Here is a 21,240-nt window from a genome sequence, read left to right on the forward strand (position 1 = left end):
AGTCAGAGTCAGAGAAGCTACGTAGGCAGGTGTAATTTTTGTTTTGGTTCAGTTACCTCCAAGCCCAGTTTTGAGTCGCCGGATCCACCCCCCCCCTCTGCGCTCCGGGACCTCCAACTTTACAAATTAAGCACTGGGCCCTGTGGAAGAGAGGAAGGAAAGTGGAGCATGCAATCAAGAACGTTTAGTTTAGGAAACTTTACTTTGTAGTTTCTATATAAACGACTTAATGCAATCATGTCCGAGAGCAGGTTTTCAGATGTATGCAGACGATAAAGTTACATATATATATATATATATATATATATATATATATATATATATATATATATATATATATATATATATATATATATATGTAGCTGGTAGAACAACCCTGTCTGTTTTCACCAAGCTGTCTGATCATTTCGAGTCAATAGCAGCATGGTTTCGAAAAGTCTTTCAACAACACGTTCTCACTCCCAGCGCGTCAAAAACAGACGCTTGGTCAGTTGCCTTTGGCGTTAGTTACAGACGCAAAAAGTCTCCTTTATGCTCAGTCAGACGCAGGGGGGCTTTCAACTTATTCCAATGTAATCCTGTCAGCGGCGTGGGTCAGGGTGGGTCGAACAACACAGGACCTTCACCCAGGAGACCGGAGACCCAGAGCGTCAAAAGTGACGCCAAGAGTCCCGACCAAGCACGTTTAGCTATGAATAACAACGCCAAAGGCACATGCCCAAGCGTCTGTATTTTATGTGTTGGGTAGTGAGAATATGTTGCCCATACAGATGCTAAAGTGTGACTTTTGCGTTGGTATCTGACGCTGAGAGACACTGAGAGTATTTGACGAGTTGAGAATGAGAAGGGGGTTGCATAAATTACTGCTGCTGCTCGCTGTCTTTGCACATTATGCTCGAGGGTGTTTTAAGCCTCCAACGTCGCCTTCCAGGCAGCTAACCCTAACCTTAACCCTAAACATAACAATTGCTGCGCTGCCTGGAAGGCGACGTTGGGGGCTTAAAAAAACCAAACACCGCACATTACTTTGCACTTTTGTATTAATAGTGATTTTATGTCTTTAATTGTTGTATGTTTTTTTGCCTCAGGGAACTGCCACCCAAATTTTGTTATATTGTTGTCCGACCCCCTCGATATAATGACAATAATTTCATTTTGTGGACTTATTAGATTGTATCTTTGGAGCACATCATTACCACATGTTGAGTTATTTTAAAATGCAGTCACATAATAGTACATAAAAGACATTAGTTTATTTGGTTTAAAATTACTTTATTAGCATTTTATTGGTTTGCTGACTTTTTTTTATCTTTAAAGCTGTGTTCCTGTGTTCTTTGACTGCTGGGTCCATGACAGAGTCAAAGGATCTTACAGAGGGGAACTACTCCTGACAGTACAGCTGGTAGTTGAGTTTGTCTCCCAGCCTGGTCCCTGCCAGGTGTTTGTTGAAGGCGTCGTCCATCTCTTGGCTCTGTTCTGGTGTGAAGTGGTTCTTCCAGTCCCCAACCTCGCCTGCTCGGGGACAAAAATATCATGCAGTTAAACCCTCTGATGTTCTCTTGGATTTTACAGTTTTTTACAATCACTTTGGCACTAATTTCAGAACCTTGACGTAATTTTTCAAAACTCTAGACACAAAACTCACAACCAATGATCAAAATGCACATTTTTCAAAACTCTTAACACTTTTTTCAATTGCTTGGATACAATACACATAAACCTAAGATCATTTGTTCATTTAACAAAGATCACCTGTTCAATATGACACAACTTAACATCAAAGTACTACTATTTCAAAAGGAAATTCACACATTACATTTCAGATGATTGTCTATTCATTCCATTACAATGATCTAACTATCAATCGATACAACTGCTCAAAATGATGAGTAACTGTTGCATTACTCTTAATGCATAGTTGTATGGAAACAGACCAACAATATTCCATGTTTAGATCATGAAAGTTTCAAGATAACAAGATTCATTGACACCAGTAAGCGTGGAGCTAAATATATATATATATATATATAAATATATATATATATATATATATATATTGCTCATTGGCCAGCAGATCAGACTGGAACCACTCGTACATATAGCTACAAAAAGTAATGCACCATACTTCCTATGTATTCCATGTATTTATTACTGCATGCCCCACAATGAGAGCTGCTGTATGCACTGTATGTGCAGTAAATACGCAAATTGCAGTTTAGTTTAAAACCAATGCATTCAAGGGATAAAACAGTTAATTTGAGTAAAAACGAAAAGATTTGTTGTAGCGAAACAAATTATTTAAAGCACCTTCTCTGAAAACAATGTTTCTTGTGTCCATGTTGTGGTCTTTTTCCTTCAAGGCGGAGAAGGTGCTCCCCTCTGCAATCTGCTGCACCTGAGCCTCCGTCAGGCTGAAGCCGAAGAAGGTGGAGATCTGACGCACGCCCTCGCTCAGGTCCTGCAGGACAGGAAGCAGAATCAGAGCCGTTACAGACGGACACTTCTACTCAATGTTGACTGGGACTGGTTGTCTCCATGCAGCAAGGCTTAACTTTCTGCAGGATCATTTTTCATAGAAATGTACTGTTAACATGACCTCAGGTCCCATGACATGCTGCTTTTTGGATGCTTTTATATAGACCTTAGTGGTCCCCTAATACTGTATCTGAAGTCTCTTTTATATAGACCTTAGTGGTCCTCTAATACTGTATCTGAAGTCTCTTTTATATAGACCTTAGTGGTCCTCTAATACTGTATCTGAAGTCTCTGACCAACTGCCACTTTGCTTGTTTGAAAGCCATGATGTCTCTCTCTCTCTCTCATGGGCGGGCAAAATTCTCTGGGCGGTAAAAGCAGAGAAAGGGGAGGTAACCTTTCTCCTTAAGACCTCATAAGCATAGGCGTCAATTTCGGTGGGGATGGTGGGTACGCGTACCTACCAGATTTCTTCATGAGTCATTTTGTACCCACCACTTTTTTTGAAAACCTTGAGCTCAATTTAGTTAAAAAAAAAAAAGTCCATAACACATATAATTCTTGAGAGACAAATAATCCACAACAATCTCTATCCACACAGGGCAGACACACACACACAGCCGCTCTGCTGCTGCGCTGGCTGCACGCTTCTCTGTTCACTACACTGCCTGTCGGGACATTCTGCTTAATGTGAAAAAAAGCTTAACGTGGTTTAATGTACTTAAACAACGATCAATGATCACCAAATTTCTCATGGCCATATCTTGTAATGAACACTTAACTGACAGAAGAAAAGAAAACTGTCAAAAAATCGAACCAGAAATGTGGTGATGATTGATTGTTGTTAAGGTACATTAAACCACGTTAAGCTTTTTCACGTTAGAACCATAGACTGTTAATATACAGTCTATGGTCAAGGACTTATAAACCCCGTGAGAACCGTGGGGAGTCAACCCACAGCCGCTCCGCTGCCCTGCTGAAAATGTGAAGCAGAAACGCTTAATGTCAGATAACGTCCATAATAATTTGACTTTGGGTTTGATGTTTTAACAGTTTTCAGTGGTTATGAGGAGCAATATGAGAGAGAAATTTGGTAATCATTGATCATTGTTTACGTACATTAAACCACGTTTTTATTCATTAGTAAGCTACAGGACAGCGGCTTTCAAAACATGACCTGCGTGAAAAAGAGAAAAAAAAAATTAATGCGTCATTGTACCCAGCACTTCTGGAAATGTACTTCCGAATGCGTCTCTGTCCCCAGAACATTTCAAACCAAACTGACGCCCATGATCATAAGAAGGAGATTCCAGATCAGCCCATCTGAGCAGGAGGCAGAGCAGGATACCCAGGGCTCGGTTTACACCTATCACCATTTCTAGCAACTTGGGGACCATAGGCAGGCTGGGGGAATGCATATTACAGTTTTTCTCAATTGTTTACACACAAATACCGGTACTTGAGACACAATGAGCACAACATGTAACTCATGCACCAACCCCCTGAACCAATTCTGCTAAACTACAAGCACAATTCCTGCTTTACACTCAAATTGCAGTTCTAAAACACACTTTTTTCAAAACACTACACACAATTCTCTGCATTTGGCACAATTTTCATGAAGAAAAGCTCTTCTTTTCACAAGGAACACACTGCCATTCAAATATGCACACTGACTCATCACATGGGCAAACACCTGTCACACAGTTTTACAATTAGCAATCAGAGCTTTAGCATAAAAGGGCAACAGGTGAGCTCTTCTGTTTTGGAGATTTTTTTTCTGCCTGGAGATGGAAAGTGTATGACCGAAATCCACAAACGCGTATACCCCTTCTCCAAGATATGGAAGACACATGTGGAGATATAGCAGTTGATTTTCATGGCTGGATTCGCCATGCAAGGCGATATTTCCCCCGCTGAAAACATTGCTTGTGATGTGGACGAGGTGCTGTGGCCAGGCCGAAACAGAAAAGAGGATGCAGCATAGTTTTTTATTTTTATTTTTTACAGTAAATTATTCTGTTGTTTTGTATGTAGACCACTGTATGTGCAACTTTGTGTTGGTTGGGATGTACACTGTGTACATTGTTTTTGTGGGAAAAGTAAAATATATTTGTTACTGTGTATTTGTGGGTTCTGAGTATAAAAACATCAAATATCAAATATTTTACAACACACTTATGTATGTACTGTCTGTAGTAAGTGTAACACTGAACAAAAAAAAGGCCTAAGTCATGATGATGAATGGAGAAGAAGTGTTTTCAGTGTTTTCCATTGAGCACATCAGCGTTCAACTGGTTGTTATAAATGTCTGTTCATATGATGGTTTGTGTGTGTAATTTGAAAACAAAATACCATTTTGAGAAGAAATAACATTGTTTAGAATGTAAAATTTCATTTTGCAGGAGAATTGAGGGGTTTTGCCCATTGTGTGTGTGTGTGTTTTTTGATTTGTGTGTAGAGTTCTGAGAATATGAGGCATGCTTTCAGAAAATGTGTGTAAACAATCGAGAAAAACTGTAATGTTGAAAAACCTCATGAAGTGAATTTTTCATGTCATGGGACCTTTAAATATAGTATACTTTATGTAATGTTATACATTTAAAAAGCCACAACTTTCTATCAGGCACAAAGAAACAATGAGTGTGTGAGGTATACCTGTTTGAGCTCTTCATAGGTGACAATCATGACGTTGGGGTCGTCCATTCTCTTTTCCCAGGCCAAAGCATGATCAAAGTACGACCCGAAGACAACTACACACACACACACACACACAACACACACACACACACACACACACACACAAACACACACACACACACACACACACACACACACAACAACAACAACAAATAGATCAGCCAGTACACGTTTAATATTTAATTAGCATCCGCCTCACTGTTTACATTAAAAGCATACAACCGTTTCAAGCTTTTATTGTGAAGTGGGAATATTGTAATTTTTAGAATACTTTGATTAATGGTTGTTTTAATGCAGCACCCCCACACACTGGGCCAATTTAAAAAAATGTTACTTCCATCAGCAGGGCTGTTGACTCTGACTCCAGACGTTTTTCTTTTGTCTGTTGCCAAATATTCTAGTTGGTCTGACCGAGTCCAGCACTATATGCTTTTTTATAAGTATTAACTTCCTCCCTCAAGACAGAACCATTGATGAAGCGCGCTTGTTCAGAAAACAGTAATTTACTTGTGAAATAAGTAATTGTTGTTTATAAGTTTACTTTTTAAATAAAGATTTATATTTGAGCATACGGCCTTAGCAATAAACAAGCTGTTCTTTAATAAGCTACGCATTCGAACATTTGAAAACACAATAAAGTAGTTAAATTGATGACTTGAACCCTTGAGTCCTGCAGACCTCTTTGGTAAGATATGCATGCCTGAACCATCATCAAACGTGGTTCAGCAGTTAATAATAAATAGACAGTGCTTATTCAGTTAACACTATTAAAGGTGCTCTAAGTGATGTTGAGTGATGTCACTTCTTGTTGACGTTCAAAGTATTGTCAAACAAAACAGAGGCTAGCTCAGAGCCGTTTATATAGAGTTTGGCCAACTCAAATCATAGACGCCATATTGTATACCATCGTCAGATGACTCTAAAGTACAACCCTATCGGGCGAATATGCTATCTTGAAATAAATCGCTTATTTTCACCATAAACAGGCATATACATGTTATTATCAACGTTTGTCAATATGTAAAAGGCCCTTACGGAAATATTCCAGTGTATATTTACCTTCTATATCGTAAATGGGCCTATAAAAAAATGCCCATTGTAGTGAGTGACCACGTCGCCTAATAAGTCTCTGAGCAGTGTTTACCTTTCTAATGTCCGCTAGCATACAGGCTAACTATAGCCAGTTAGCTTTGTGTGTAACGTAACAAAAACCCACCCATCTCGTAGGAGCGAAGCTTAATATTTCATTCAATAAAATTATGGTACAAAAGGAGCACTAAGGCCACAGGTCTTATGTTGACAACGTGGACGCAGATATAGGAAACTCCGAAGTGAGTCGTAATATTTACCTAGCAGGCTAGGCTAACGCTGTTGCGCTAACGTTAGCAAACGTCGGCGTAGCGTTAGCTAGCTGTCTAAACTTGTGAAAAGCCGAACAACATCCCCGTCCAAGCTGTGTTTCACTTTCCCACCTGGACTCGGTCGAGACCAAAAGCCATATGACTATGGCAAGATCACAAGCATTTAGATACATGGAGTGCTAGCAAAAAAGCTAACGCTAGTATAAGACATGGCTAACTTCAAACTTCATTCATTTCTAAAGCAGTGTTAGAACTTTTTGACAGCATGGTACACATTAACGATGGTATTACTATATTTGTTATTGTATGTAATTTTTTATCACAGGGCTCCAGGCTAACTTTTTTCACTAGGAGCAGAGTGGCCCCCAACTGAAAATTTTAGGGGCGCAACCAGAAAATTTAGGGGCACACACCGTAAATCAACATGCTAACCAAATATTCACATTTCTACTAATTTTCACTGTATTACTAATAAATACTTTGATAATAGATGCAGAAATTACAATGTGCTCTTTCAAATTCAGTGTCACTTTTGAAGATGCAACATAGAAGGTTAACCGACAGCACCATCGCTGTCATGGAAAAAAGAAATATATATATACCAGCTCTAGTTTACAATTACAATGAATTCAACTTAAAATTAAACATGCATTGTTTAGGCTACTACTGAACCAATATCGGTACTGATACCTGAAATTATTTCAGTTGTAAAAATTATTGTCAAACCTATTTATCCTATGTACTTAGAACATTATGATATTTTATTAGAATATGTTACACTCTAAAGAAATTAAACAAAAATAAAAAAACTCCCTCTCTCCTCCCAAACCCATCCCTACAGCCTATTAAATTGAATAATTATTAATTTCTTACTCACTGTAACTTTTATTCTTGTATTTGTATATTCTTTTTAGCCGGTTTTATTTTCATGACCGTTTTTAATTGCTCATGTTTCATGTAAAGCACTTTGAATTGCCTTGTTGCTGAAAGGTGCTGTAGAAATAAAGATGCCTTGTTGCTGAAAGGTGCTGTAGAAATAAAGATGCCTTGTTGCTGAAAGGTGCTGTAGAAATAAAGATGCCTTGTTGCTGAAAGGTGCTGTAGAAATAAAGATGCCTTGCCTTACAACCTCAGCCACCGGGGCACAGAAACCACCGGTGTGCCTGCTTAGGAAGTGTAACGTCAACAGCATCGCGACCACTTTCGGCTCGCCAATATTATCATATCGCAGCAAACGCTATCTGCGTGTAGTTTTGAAAAACTGTAACCACACTTGAAACCACTTTATCGGCATCTCCGTGACTCACTGTGACTTCAACAAAACTGCAGAGCCGACGTAGTTTGCACCGTCCGCAGCTATGCGTGTGCGTGTGTGCGAGTGTGTGTGTGTTTGTGTCAGAGCTCCGCTCTCTGTCAATTTTCAGAGAGGACAGATAAGCTTGAGCTTACGCGCTCTCAGGTACCGAAATTTCGACGTTTAACGTGTAAAAAAGGAGGCAAATTTACTGGTCGCACATGTGCGACTGGATGTAAAATTCAGTCGCACACTCTCAAATTTTGGTCGCGAAATGCGACCATTTGGTCGCAGTCTGGAGCCCTGTATCATAAGTCGAAGAGAGAAATTGACATTTACCTCACACAATAATGAGTAGTCACTTAGCCTTCAGTTTGCTCTTTTCGCCTTCAGCTCCCATACTTTTCGCCTTTTTGCTTCACGGGGGGACTTGTGAAATCTTTTGCTGCTTCCCTGTCTTTCATTGCAGCCAAATGTGCAACAGTTGAGTATTTTTTCAGTGATTTATGTCATTTTTTAAATAATTTATTACATTTTTCCACTATTCCCTGCATTATGTCAATGGGAATCAGATGAATGTTGGTATACAACATGGAGTTCACGAAACACATGACCACCTTGGAACCAATCGCATAACGGGATAGCTCAGAACATTCGATTCCTTAGTTGGCCAAACTCTTTATATAAACGGCTCTGGGCTAGCTCGCCCCTACCTCCTCCTCATCCCGTCCCCTCCTCCTCTCTTCCGCGCACTAACCCCCCCAACCCACACCACCAAATCCTTCTTGTCAGTTATTGGCTGGAAGACTGTTTGTTATGTTTGGTGGTGCAGGATGGCGCAGTTTGTTTTTGTTGCCGTTTGTGGAGCCTGGACTGTCTGCAGAGACCGCATTTTTTTTACAGGGGACAGGCAGCAAGCAGATAGGGAGGAGATGTTTGCTGTATGTGACAAAAAATGTTGTAGCCTAAAAAACGCGTGACATCGCTTAGAGCACCTTTAAATGCTACTGTCAATGTTTTTTGGGGTGGGGATAACATGTTGATGTGTGTGTTTTCTCACTGTCTCCACTCAGGAAGTTGGAGTAGAAGGATTCCCAGGACTGCACAGATGGGAGGGATGGCAGTTTGTCATAGAAATGATAGAAGGAGACCAGAGCGTCTTTAGGGTTCCTGAAGATCACCAGCGTCTGTACAACACATGAAAAAAGAATATGGAGAGAAGAAAATCAAAACGTCATAAAAGAGAAATAAAAATCATGAGTTTTTCATGCCTAATCAACTGTTTTCACACCTGATAAACTGCACTATAATATGATAATACTTTGTTTTTCTTTCACTGTGCAGAGGTGTTGAAACTTACTTTAGTTTTCTTTGCATTGAAGGATTTGGGGATGTTGTCGGGGAGCAGGTGAGTCCCCAGTAACCTCGGAGAGGGAGTCTCATCCAGGACCTGAAGGGGGAGATCATCTTTATCTATTACAGTATACTTTTATATGCTGCTGTTCATCACACGCTTTGTTATTGTGAATTAAACATGATCAGGACGAGTATGATTATATGATCAATCATCAACCTAGTTATTTAGATCCATCATAAAAGATTAGATAAGAGACTAGAAGTATCAGGCACGTCACAAACGAAGAACTCCTGCAAAGCGAGGAAAATGGATGAAATAAAAACTGCTTTCAAGGAGCAGGAAACTTTTTTTTTTCTTTTTCAACTATTTTAATTTAATTTTCAGAACAAATGACATACATCATACAGGCAGTGGTGAACGAAGCATAGGCGAAACCGCATGTCAATTCCCCCCAAATCCCCCAAACACCCACAACCCAACCCAGATCAAGTCCAAATCAGACGGGGACAGACAACATAGACCCATACACACAGACAGACACACACCAGCAAGGGCGCACAACATCCAAAAGACAAAAAAACAATAAGATAAACAAGTACATAAACAAATTAAGAGACATGCAGGAAGATACGCTGACGTTGAGTGGAGTGGGAAATAAGCTGAGGGAGTCAACGAATTCTAGGAAAGGGTTCCATGTCTCTAGGAATGTCGAGATAAAGCCTTTCAGAGATGATTGATCAGATCAGAGATTTGCTGACGACACAGCGCTCATTGGGTTAATTGAAAATGATGACTATAGTCACTATCAAAGCTTTTGTTGATGTTTGTGACACTCATTTCCTAGAACTCAACGTTAAGAAAACTAAAGAATTAGTAATTGATTACAGGAGAAATAAGATGACAACTGAGGCAGTGGAAATTAAAGGTTCAGTAATAGAAAGAGTGAACACATACAAGTATTTGGGCATTGTTTTTAATAATAGTCTAACATGGTCTGATCATGTTGACTTACTGATGAAAAAATGAAGTCCACGTGTATACTGTATGAGGAAGTTGCAGTCCTTTAAGGTGAATACAGATGTGGTGAGAATGTTTTTTTATGTCAGTGATATGTAGTGTTTGGAGTTACTGTGTGGTGGGTTGGGGTGGGAAAGCTGGGATAACTGAGAAGGCCAGGATTGATAGAGTGACTAAAAGGGCTGGAAAAATGGTAGGAGAGTTAAATACAGTGGATCAAGTATATGATGACCGCCTGGCAAAAATGACACAGAAAATAACGAGGGACCCGGGTCACCCTCTTCATGGTAATTTGACTGGCAGAGTTATGGAACGTAGTGGTAGGCTAAGGCCTCCTGTGACACGAACTAAGCGGTATGCTCTCTCTTTTATACCTCAGACTATCAGACAGCACAACAAGCACTGTAAACGTACATTTTTATAAATTTTGTATTGTACTTATGTATTGTATTGTATTGTATTAGGCGGGTATGAGCACTGTAATTTCCATTTTTTATGGATGAAATAAACTTGACTTTGACTTTGATGTAAGCTTCTCAAGCTTCAGGTTGTCGAGCACTTCTTTAATCCAACGGTTGTGTGTAGGGGGCGGGATAGCCTCCAGTTGAGCAAGATCAGTCTCCGAGCTAGCAGGGATGTAAATGCCAGAGCCCGCCTCAGTGCAATAGGGAGGTCAGCATCAGGGGAAATGCCAAAAATGGCTGACAAAGGGTTAGGGGGGATAGTGCGATCGTAAGCTCTGCTCATCGTGTCAGAAATGCTCATAAGAAGGTTGTTAATTTAGGGCAAGACCAGAACATATGAGTATGGTTGGCAGGGGACTGGTTACACCTGTTACACATGTCCCGGACAGTGGAGTATATTTTAGACAATTTTGTGTTTGTGTAGTGGGCTTTATAAAGGACCTTGCATTGGGTGAGGCCATGACGAGCACATATGGAGGAAGAGTGAACCATAGCCAGAGCTAGGTCCCATTGTTGGTCTGTAATACTCAAGTTCAGATCGCCCTCCCACGCGGCTTTTGTCAAAGTACGAAGGTTTGCGGAGGCCGAGCTTAATGAATCGTACAATACAGAAACGCATTTCTTACGGTTGGGATCTATCGCCAGGAGGGAGTCCATCAGGGTTTCGGGGGGGGGCGGTTTGGGAAGTGGGGGAATGTCTTCTTGACAAAGTCTCTAATCTGGAAAAAGCGAAAGAGGTGTGACTTAGGCAAACCATAAAGGAAAGAGAGCTCTGTCAAGGACACAAATATGCCATCCTTGTACAGGTCCTAAACGCCAGGTCTGAACTTGAAGGTGTAAAGACATGGTTTTTAAGCAGTCGGGTCAAGACGGAAGGGCCCTGTAAGCCAAAGTTTTTCCTAACCTGACTCCAGATCTTGAGCGAGAGGGACACAATCGGGCATGTGCCCCCAGATATTGAACGCAGTGGGAGTTGGGAGCAGAGGACCGACCGCAGTGGAAGGTGTGAACTCACCTGCTCCAAATGTACCCAGACAAGTAGTGAGGCACAGTCGTCGCTCATCCAGTATAAGAGTTTTTGCAAGTTAGCTGCCCGGTAATATCGTCTGAAGTTAGGGAGCGCCAGACACCCCTCAGTCTTAGGGGACTGTAATATCGCCCTTCGGATCCTAGCGGGTGCTGGAAAAGGTAAAGGAATTTGGGGAGGGCAACCATCTTAATTCAATTTATCCGGTCCACGAGGGAGAGCGGTAAGACCGACCAGCAGTCAAAATCACTTTCAGTTTGTTCGACCAGAGGTAAGAAGTTTTTGCGGAACGTGTCCGCAACAGCCGTTGTAATAAAAAAACCCAAGTAGCGAAACCCGGCCTCTGCCAACTTAAATGATGATAAAGAGCATGGGAGCTGCCTAGCCAGAGAGTTTATCGGTAGGAGTTCGCTTTTCTGATAGTTGAGCTTGTAGCCGGAATACGCACCGAACCGTTCCAAAATGTTTAAAATCACAGGGAGCGAGACGGCTGGATTAGAGATGTACAGGAGCAGGTCGTCCGCATACAGTGAGTATCATGGAAGGCTTGTATCACGTGGACGCGCCGACAGTTTTGATGTCATTACTTAGAATTCCTCATGGGGGAGACAGAAACTACGCACTATAGCTTTAAGTACAGCACTTGAGTAAATGTACTTAGTTACATTCCACCACTGATACACACACACACACACACACACACACACACACATCCAATGAGTACCTTTAAGACGTCCGGTCCAAAAAACTCGATCAGCGGTGTTATGTTGGATTCAATTTTCATTCCCGTCGCCTCTGCAATGATCTTCCTCAACACCCCCACCATCCAGTTAAAACCTGCACACACACACACACACACACACACACACACACACACACACACACACACACAGTAATAGCGTTAGCGAAGGCTAGCTGTAGTCTCGTGCTGAAGTCCCGTGGGAATTCAGTTGTAACAGGAAAAGGTAAACAGTAGTGTGCAGATCGGAACGTAGTGTGTGAAGAGTGTATATCGGAGTTGGTCACAAGGGAAGAAGCTTGGAGTAAGAATACAGCTAGCCTCTAGCTATTACTGTGCAAGCCACAGACATTTGGCCCGTTTCCATGTAGTTACATAGTCACTGATATGGTCATAACCACTACAGTGCTCAATTACCTATTTTTGAGGGGGAAATAAACTTCAAGTTTTCGTCGCGAAGGCATGACCTGTCCTCTGGAGGACATAGCCAGACCACCGGGCACTGGGTGGATTGTTTTCGGCAGTGGGAGGCGAAGAAAGGCAGGGACGGGAGAGAAAGCAGAAGCAAGGATGTCGGTTGGGAACTACCACACAGACCTCCACTGCCAAGCCTCCTACTCACCAACGCCAGATCCATCGCACACAAAATCCATGAGCTACAACAACAGTGTACAACTACACGGAACTGCTGCGTGATGATTATCACCGAAGCCTGGCTGAACACACTCATCCCAGACGGCAGCTAACAGCTAGCAGGGCGAGCTAGCTACCGGCAGGATCGAGACAGGGTAGGTGAATTTAAACAATGTCTGAGTTGAAAACGCATCTTGTTGTCACGTAAGGGCCCTGTTCATGTTGCAAAGACATTTTAATTGCATTTTGTGTCTGTTAAGAGGCACAAAGGTACTCTTTAGAACATGCCCCCACAACTGGCGTTTTAGCTAACTGGGAGCTCTGGACGTAGTTGCAGCTACTCCAGTTTGCTAGCACCGATTCTGGTGTTGTTTTTTTCATATCGTCAGTACTCGGATACTTATAGCGATCAAGATTCACGTAAACATTTCTCTTTTAAAGTTCAAAAGGAGTTCTCCTTTAAAGCTAAAGGAACATACTTTCACCACAAGCATTAACATTACATGTAAAAGCAACCAGTGAAGAGGTTAAATGGTCCTGTGAGACCCTTTAAAAACTTTATTAATCATTTGTTTTGTGTTAAAATTTTTTGGGGGCATTTCTGCTTTTATTGGACAGGAAAGCTGCGATATGAAAGGGGAGAGAGGGGGGTAAGACGTGCAGGAAAAACATCACAGTTCAGATATGAATGCTGGACCTTCTGCGTCGAGGAACAAACCTCTGCATATGTACGCCTTCTCTACCAACTGAGCTAAACGGCCACAATCATTTGTATTTTAAACAAAGAACAATTGTTACTCTGTCTGAACATATTTAATAAATGTAATCATATCTCAATCTCTCACCACATTTGGGGTAAGCCACCAGCATGACGTCGTCCTCTCTGGCCTCGATGTTCTCCAGAGCCTTTAAACTTTCCTCGGAGCACAACATGCGCGGGTACAACACCCCGTTGTACCTGAACAGCTTGTCCTCGTCCCTAATCTCCATCTGCATCTTGGACTGCGCGTTGGAGACGGTGGCGTTGCTGTTCATCCTGATTCAGCACAGTGTGCAGCTTCACAGATCACAAACTCAGAGGCAATAATCAGGAGGCACCTGAAACAGGAATGTTTAAATAGTGTAGCAGTATGTAAACATACCTGTAGGGAAGTGTGTGTGTGTGTGTGTGTGTGTGTGTGTGTGTGTGTGTGTGTGTGTGCGCGTGTGTGTGTGTGTGTGTGTGTGTGTGTGTGTGTGTGTGTGTGTATGCATGTGTGTGTGTGTGTGTGTGTGTGTGTGTGTGTGTGTGTGTGTGTGTGTGTGTGCGCCTGTGTGCGCCTGTGTGCGTGTGTGTGCGTGTGTGTGTGTGTGTGTGTGTGTATGCATGTGTGCCTGTGTGCGTGTGTGTGTGTGTGCGTGTGTGTGTGTGTGTGTGTGTGTGTGTATGCATGTGTGCCTGTGTGCGCGTGTGTGTGTGTGTGTGTGTGTGTGTGTGTGTGTGTGTGTGTGTGTGACACAAAACTACCTGAGGGTGTGTGTGTGCGCCTGTGTGTGTGTGTGTGTGTGTGTGTGTGTGTGTGTGTGTGTGTGTGTGTGTGTGTGTGTGTGTGTGTGTGTGTGAGACACTGATGAGTGATGCTTGTAATCCTACAATGCTCACCAGATAGGAGGTACAAGTGGGATCTCTCAGGGGTTCTCCCCTCTTTTTTATATCTTACATGTTTAGGGTTCAACCATAGAGTCAAAAATAGAAAAAAAGTTTGCATATGTAAAACAGTAAAATTAATAGACATTTGGATATTTTGATTCTATCAACCCCAAAATTGGTTTGCAGCATTGCGGGACAGACATACACATGTCTACAATAAATGTGCAAGATTGGTCAAAAAACATGGCTGCAATCCTTCAAAACACCTGTATTGTTAGACCGATATCGTAACATGTCATTATAAGATTGTCTAGCAATATATTGATTACCGCAGAATTGCTGTATTGTGACATCATCGGTATCGTGAGCTACAGTACTGTATGTACATGTATTGTATATTGTATTGTATTGTCTATTGCAGGGGTGGCCAACCTGTGGCTCTTGAGCCGTATGCGGCTCTTTGCCTGCTCCTGTGAGGCTCTTCCTGTGTGGCTGGGGGCTGTGTCATTGGTTGATTGTTGTTTTTAACTTTTCTAAACAGTATTTCAGATAAGTAAAAAAAAAAAAAAGAAAACACATTTGAATGCATCTGCCAATACTGCCAATACATTTGCCAATTATTTTAAAATGGAAAATAATGCAGCAGAGTTTTGAGGACAGATTCTGCAACCTGAGGAAACACAGCGGCCACAGATCACCTTCCTCGTTAACCCTTTCACTGCTGAATCAGACTGTTTGAAAGCCCCTTTAGTGACAAATGAGTGAGAGAGTTCTTCGAGTGGCCACAACCGAGTTCAAGCAAGACCTGAAAAGGATTGTGGACAACAAAGACTGTCAGGTTTCCCACTGAGTCAAACTAAGTGAGAAAAAAAAACTATGAAAACTGCTAGTATGTATTATGACTGTCATCAGATCTGGAAGTCACTGTTGCTGTTGTAGTGTGGACGTGCATGTGTTGTGTGGCTTTTTGCTATGGTGCGTGTTTTTTTGTGGCTCTTTATACCTAACTGGTTGGCCACCCCTGGTCTATTGTATCATGAGGTACCCTTCCATTAGCATTCCATTGACTCCCATTAATTTTGGCGTCACGTTGACAGAGAATATCTTTACATCTGAAGTGTTTAAAGACTCTTTTTGTCCATTGTTTATTTCTAAAGAAATATGACAATATATAAAAGGCTCCTTTACCTTGTATCTCACGTTATGGCCATGTTCCAGCCGTTTTTGTAAAAATAGGCTGGAAAAATAAAAATAGAAATTCCCGGGTGAGGAGAAGCTCGCAGGCAATCGGGGGGACGTGGAGGCTTACAGTCAAGGGAGAAGCCCGTAGAGAGTCCATGAAAGCATCGGAACAATATATTTCAGCAACGTTTTGATGGATTGGAAATACCTTGGTATGTGGAAAGTTAATTCATATGAAGTAACATTTACCCACGAACAACTAGGATATTTTAAGAAAAGTATATGTTGTTAAATAATGAAGTAGATGCAGGGTTCGAATTACTGGGAGCCAGTGGGAGCTGAGCTCCCATAGAGAGAGGATGAGCTCCCATGAAAGCAGTAAAATCATACACCTGTGGGGGTCTATAAAAGTCATTATTATTTAAATCACAAATAAAGCACTTTTTCCAAACACACGGAGCTCTGAAGCAGACCTGTGCGTCGCTTAGTGTCCACTCTCGTTGTTATCGTGTTCATTATCTACCTCTTTCCACTTGGCACTATCCTCAGGCAACATGGTGTTCAATTTCACTGCTATGCGGATGACACCCAGTTCTACTTCCTCTTCTGCCAGCTGTTGTCACTGCCAGCCTCCATGACATAAACTTGTGGATGACACAAAACTACCTGAAGCTGAATAACAGTAAGACTGAGCTGCTAGTGGTTGGCTCCAAATCAGCTCTTGCTAAGATGGAACCTTTCACCCTTTCTGTAGATGGCAGCACCATCCCTTGCTCCAACCAGGTCAAGAGCCTTGGTGTCATACTGGACAATACACTCTCATTTAGTGCGCACATAAACAGTATGTCTCGAAGTCCCTTTTTCCATCTAAGGAACATTGCACGGCATATGTGACATCCCGCCTTGACTACTGTAATTCCATCTTGTCTGGAATCCCTAATAAGATACTCCACCGGCTCCAACTCATTCATAATTCTGCAGCGAGAAACTGCACTGGCTTCCAGTTGCCTACAGAATAGGTTTTAAAGTCCTGCTCCTGGCATAGAAGGCCCTATACAATTATACCCCCACCTACCTCACTGACCTCCTGGAAGTTTACACCACTGCCCGCTCACTGAGATCTTCCTCAGCAGGCCTACTGCATGTCCCCAGTGTGAACCTCAGCACCCGGGGAGAGAGGGCTTTCAGCTACACTGCCCCCAAGCTGTGGAATTCATGGCAGGCCACATCAGACACTGTGACTCAATTACTGACTTTAAAAACGGACTTGAAACATATCTTTTCAAGATGGCTTATGGAATGACTGACTGACTGACGATATTTGATGATTGTTTGTTTGTGAAGTGACATTGGGTGTCATGAAAGGCACTTTAAATAAATTGTATTATTATTATTATTATTATTAGGTATTCCTCCATTTTTAGCAGTGTTGGAAACCGTTCCCTTATTCACTTACTCACTATTCCCTGTATAGTGTTTATTAAATAGTGAACTATAGGGAATGACCAAACAAGATTTCAGACAGTACACTGAAAACATATCGTTGCGTGACTTGTCAGTAGATGTGCCGTATTATTTTGGAAAAAACTGCCAAAGAATCCACAACGCTCAAACAATGCATTAAAAAATTCGCACGTCGCCATTTTTTCATTGAATAGGTGAAATTGAGGCGCAGCAATGAAACACTTCCCTGAACGCACGTGCCCTCCCGCGACCAGTTGATACAGTTCATGTCTGGTAGTACCTGGTCTATATCAATGAAGTTCCACTTCCGGGATTGTTCAGGTGCCGCCGGAAAATCCGCCAGGTGTACCTCATTTTGGCCGGTTGTCCGTCCCTTTCCTCTTTCTTTGTGTTGGCGTTCTAACCTCCGGTGGATTTGTGAGGACTATGGTTAACTGCTCCTCAGATCTCTGCAGGGTAAATCCAGACAGCTAGCTAGACTATCTGTCCAATCTGAGTTTTCTGTTGCACGACTAAAACTACTATAATAATATATACATTACTTACTGCAATCATGTCTGGGAGCAGGTTTTCAGATGTATGCAGACAATAAAGTTACATATATATGTAGCTGGTAGAACAACCAAGTCTGTTTTTACCAAGTTGTCTGATCATTTTGAGTCAATAGCAGCATGGTTTCGAAAAGTCGTGTCTTTCAACAACACATTCTCACTACCGGAGACCCAGAGCGTCAAAAGTGACGCCAAGAGTCCCGACCAAGCACGTTTAGCTATGAATAACAACGCCAAAGGCACATGCCCAAGCGTCCATATTTTATGCGTTGGGTAGTGAGAATGTGTTGCCCATACAGATGCTAAAGTGTGACTTTTGCGTTGGTATCTGACGCTAAGAGACACTGAGAGTATTTCACGAGTTGAGAATGAGAAGGGGGTTGCATAAATTACTGCTGCTGCTCGCTGTCTTTACTTTGCACTTTATTGTTTGTATTATTAGTGATTGTATGTCTTTAATTGTTGTATGTTTTTTTTGCCTCAGGGAACTGCCACCCAAATTTCGTTATATTGTTGTCCAACCCCTCAATATAATGACAATAATTTCATTATGTGGACTTATTAGATTGTCTCTTTGGAGCAAGTTTCAAGGTTGTGCATTTTTACCCACATCATTACCACATGTTGAGTTATTTTAAAGTACAGTCACATAATAGTACATAAATGACAATAGTTTATTTGGTTTAAAATGACTTTATTAGCATTTTATTGGTTTGCTGATCTTTTATTTTCTTTGCTGAATCTTTGTTTTTGGGAATATAAACCCATTATTTTTAAAGCTGAACTACTACTGACAGTACAGCTGGTAGTTGAGTTTGTCTCCCAGCCTGGTCCCTGCCAGGTGTTTGTTGAAGGCGTCGTCCATCTCTCGGCTCTGTTCTGGTGTGAAGTGGTTCTTCCAGTCCCCGACCTCGCCTGCTCGGGGACAAAAATATCACGCAGTTGAACCCTCTGATGTTCTCTTGGATTTTATTCTCAAAGTGACAAAGTTATATTCTGTATCTGCACCACATGAAGGTTAATACCAATCTCATGTTTTAAGATATAAAGGCCAAATAAATCATGCAGTCACGGTAAATGCAGGTCGTTCTCATGAACCACTCGTACATATACAGTAGCTACAAAAAGTAATGCACCATACTTCCTATGTATTCCATGTATTTATTACTGCATGCCCCACAATGAGAGCTGCTGTATGCACTGTATGTGCAGTAAATACGCAAATTGCAGTTTAATTTAAAACCAATGCATTCAACGGATAAAATGGTTAATTTGAGTAAAAACTAAAAAAAGATTTGTTGTAGCGAAACAAATTATTTAAAGCACCTTTTCTGAAGAGGTTGTTTCCCGTAACCATGTTGGCGTATTTCTCCTTCATGGCGGAGAAGGTGCTCCCCTCTGCGATCTGCTGCACCTGAGCCTCCGTCAGGCTGAAGCCGAAGAAGGTGGAGATCTGACGCACGCCCTCGCTCAGGTCCTGCAGGACAGGAAGTAGAATCAGAGCCGTTACAGACGGACACTTCTACTCAATGTTGACTGGGACTGGTTGTCTCCATGCAGCAAGGCTTAACTTTCTGCAGGATCATTTTTCAAAGAAATTAAATGATGAAGTGACTTTTGAACATGTTATAATAATAACTTTATGAATCTTATACAGTTTTTTAAAGACACAACTTTCTATCAGGCACAAAGAAACAAAGTGAGTGTGTGATGTATACCTGTTTGAGCTCTTCATAGGTGACAATCATGACGTTGGGGTCGTCCATCCTCTTCTCCCAGGCCAAAGCATGATCAAAGTACGACCCGAAGACAACTACACACACACACACACACACACACACACCACAATAACAAATAGATCAGCCAGTACACGTTTAATATTTAATTAGCATCCGCCTCACTGTTTACCTACTAAGCATACAACCGTTTCAAGCTTTTATTGTGAAGTGAGAATATTGTAATTTTTAGAATACTTTGATTAATGGTTGTTTTAATGCAGCACCCCCACACACTGGGCCAATTTAAAAAAAATGTTACTTCCATCAGCAGGGCTGTTGACTCTGACTCCAGACGTTTTTCTTTTGTCTGTTGCCAAATATTGTAGTTGGTCTGACCGAGTCCAGCACTATACAATTTTTTATAAGTATTAACTTCCTCCCTCAAGACAGAACCATTGATGAAGCGCGCTTGTTCAGAAAACAGCAATTTACTTGTGAAATAAGTAATTGTTGTTTATAAGTTTACTTTTTAAATAAAGATTTATATTTGAGCATACGGCCTTAGCAATAAACAAGCTGTTCTTTACAGTTTTTCTCAATTGCTTAAACACTATAACCAGGCTTTTGAACTAAAATTTCAAAACCATAACGCCATTTTTCAAAAAGCACACCCATTTCACTACACTCAACTTCACTCAACACTATTCCCTGGTTTTGACACACGAGTCAGATTTGTTGAACTGTTACTGCAAAACTCTACACACAAATCCCTTAATTTGTCATTGCCTACACCATGTTGTCATTTAGAAAGCACCGCATTCAATATTGCTCACTCAAGTCAGCACAGCTGAAGCTCAATTAGCACACAATTACCCAGGTGGAAACACTACGAGTCAAAATTGATCACACACCAATCAGAACTTTCAATAGATAGATAAAATGGCCAGAGTCAGTTCATTGAGTTTTGGAACAATGGATCCACAGAGAAATGACGGTCGAGGAGGGAGAGGAAGAGGAAGAGGAAGAGGACATGGTCGAGGAGGAGGAGGAGGAGAAGGAGGAGGACGTGGTGAAGGAGAAGGAGGAGGACGAGGACGTGGTGAAGGAGGAAGGCAAGGAGGGAGAGGAGGAAGACGTGGTGAAGGACGAGGTAGAAGAGGAGTAAGGGCAAGGAGACAAGCAGTCTCGGATGAAATTCGAGCCACTTTAGTGGACCATGTTCTCGTCCATGGTATGACCATGAGGGAGGCTGGGCAACGAGTCCAGCCTAATTTGAGTCGCTTCACCGTCGCCTCCATCATCAGAACCTTCAGGGAGGAAAACAGGTAGGTGTACTTACAGTACGACTGCTCTGTACAGTAACTTTTGAGTGCTGTACTATGCTTCTGTAATACTAAATAAATCCATCAAATTTACAGTAATGCGTGCTTCTATTTTTGTAGGATACAGAGACGACCATCTGGTGGTGGGAGGCTAAGGCTTTTGTCAGAGGAGCAAGAGAGGGAGCTTGTAAACATGGTCATTGCCAATAATGTAATCCGCCTGCGAGAGATTCAAAGGGGAGTGATTGAGGATAATAATCATTTTCAAGGAATAAATTCCATCAGCCTTTCCACAATTGATCGCAT

General features: G+C 41.6%; 2 protein-coding genes across 2 annotated transcripts in view; both read right to left on the reverse strand.

The window, feature by feature from the left end:
• LOC116065575 (sulfotransferase 6B1-like) overlaps window positions 1-12,587 on the reverse strand; it is a 50,133-nt gene extending 37,546 nt beyond the window's left edge. Inside the window, exons 1-3 of the mRNA XM_031321114.2 lie at window positions 12,539-12,587; window positions 12,381-12,409; window positions 8,606-8,611 (exon numbers count right to left, since the gene is read on the reverse strand). The gene's annotated coding sequence lies outside the window, so the exon portion shown is untranslated. The remainder of the gene's footprint in view (window positions 1-8,605; window positions 8,612-12,380; window positions 12,410-12,538) is intronic.
• On the reverse strand, window positions 1,382-14,162 carry LOC116065576 (sulfotransferase 6B1-like). Its single transcript, XM_031321116.2, has 7 exons — window positions 13,913-14,162; window positions 12,420-12,532; window positions 9,191-9,280; window positions 8,891-9,017; window positions 5,134-5,228; window positions 2,308-2,458; window positions 1,382-1,512 (listed from the first exon to the last, which is right to left on the reverse strand). Exons 1-7 carry the CDS (start codon window positions 14,100-14,102, stop codon window positions 1,382-1,384), a joined length of 897 nt encoding a protein of 298 aa, XP_031176976.1. The 5' UTR covers window positions 14,103-14,162.
• Between the last annotated feature and the right edge of the window lie 7,078 nt (window positions 14,163-21,240).

This window comes from Sander lucioperca, chromosome 15 (genome assembly GCF_008315115.2).
Source record: "Sander lucioperca isolate FBNREF2018 chromosome 15, SLUC_FBN_1.2, whole genome shotgun sequence".
NCBI classification, from domain to species: domain Eukaryota; kingdom Metazoa; phylum Chordata; class Actinopteri; order Perciformes; family Percidae; genus Sander; species Sander lucioperca.

Excerpts from the sequence above, each read along its gene's own strand:
- LOC116065576 (XM_031321116.2), bottom strand. The coding sequence starts at position 14,102 with ATGAACAGCAACGCCACCGTCTCCAACGCGCAGTCCAAGATGCAGATG. Across the intron at positions 12,533-13,912 it reads GGTGGCTTACCCCAAATGTG|GTTTTAACTGGATGGTGGGG; the intron begins GTGAGAGATTGA and ends GTGTGTGTGCAG. Across the intron at positions 9,018-9,190 it reads TCAATGCAAAGAAAACTAAA|ACGCTGGTGATCTTCAGGAA; the intron begins GTAAGTTTCAAC and ends TGTGTTGTACAG.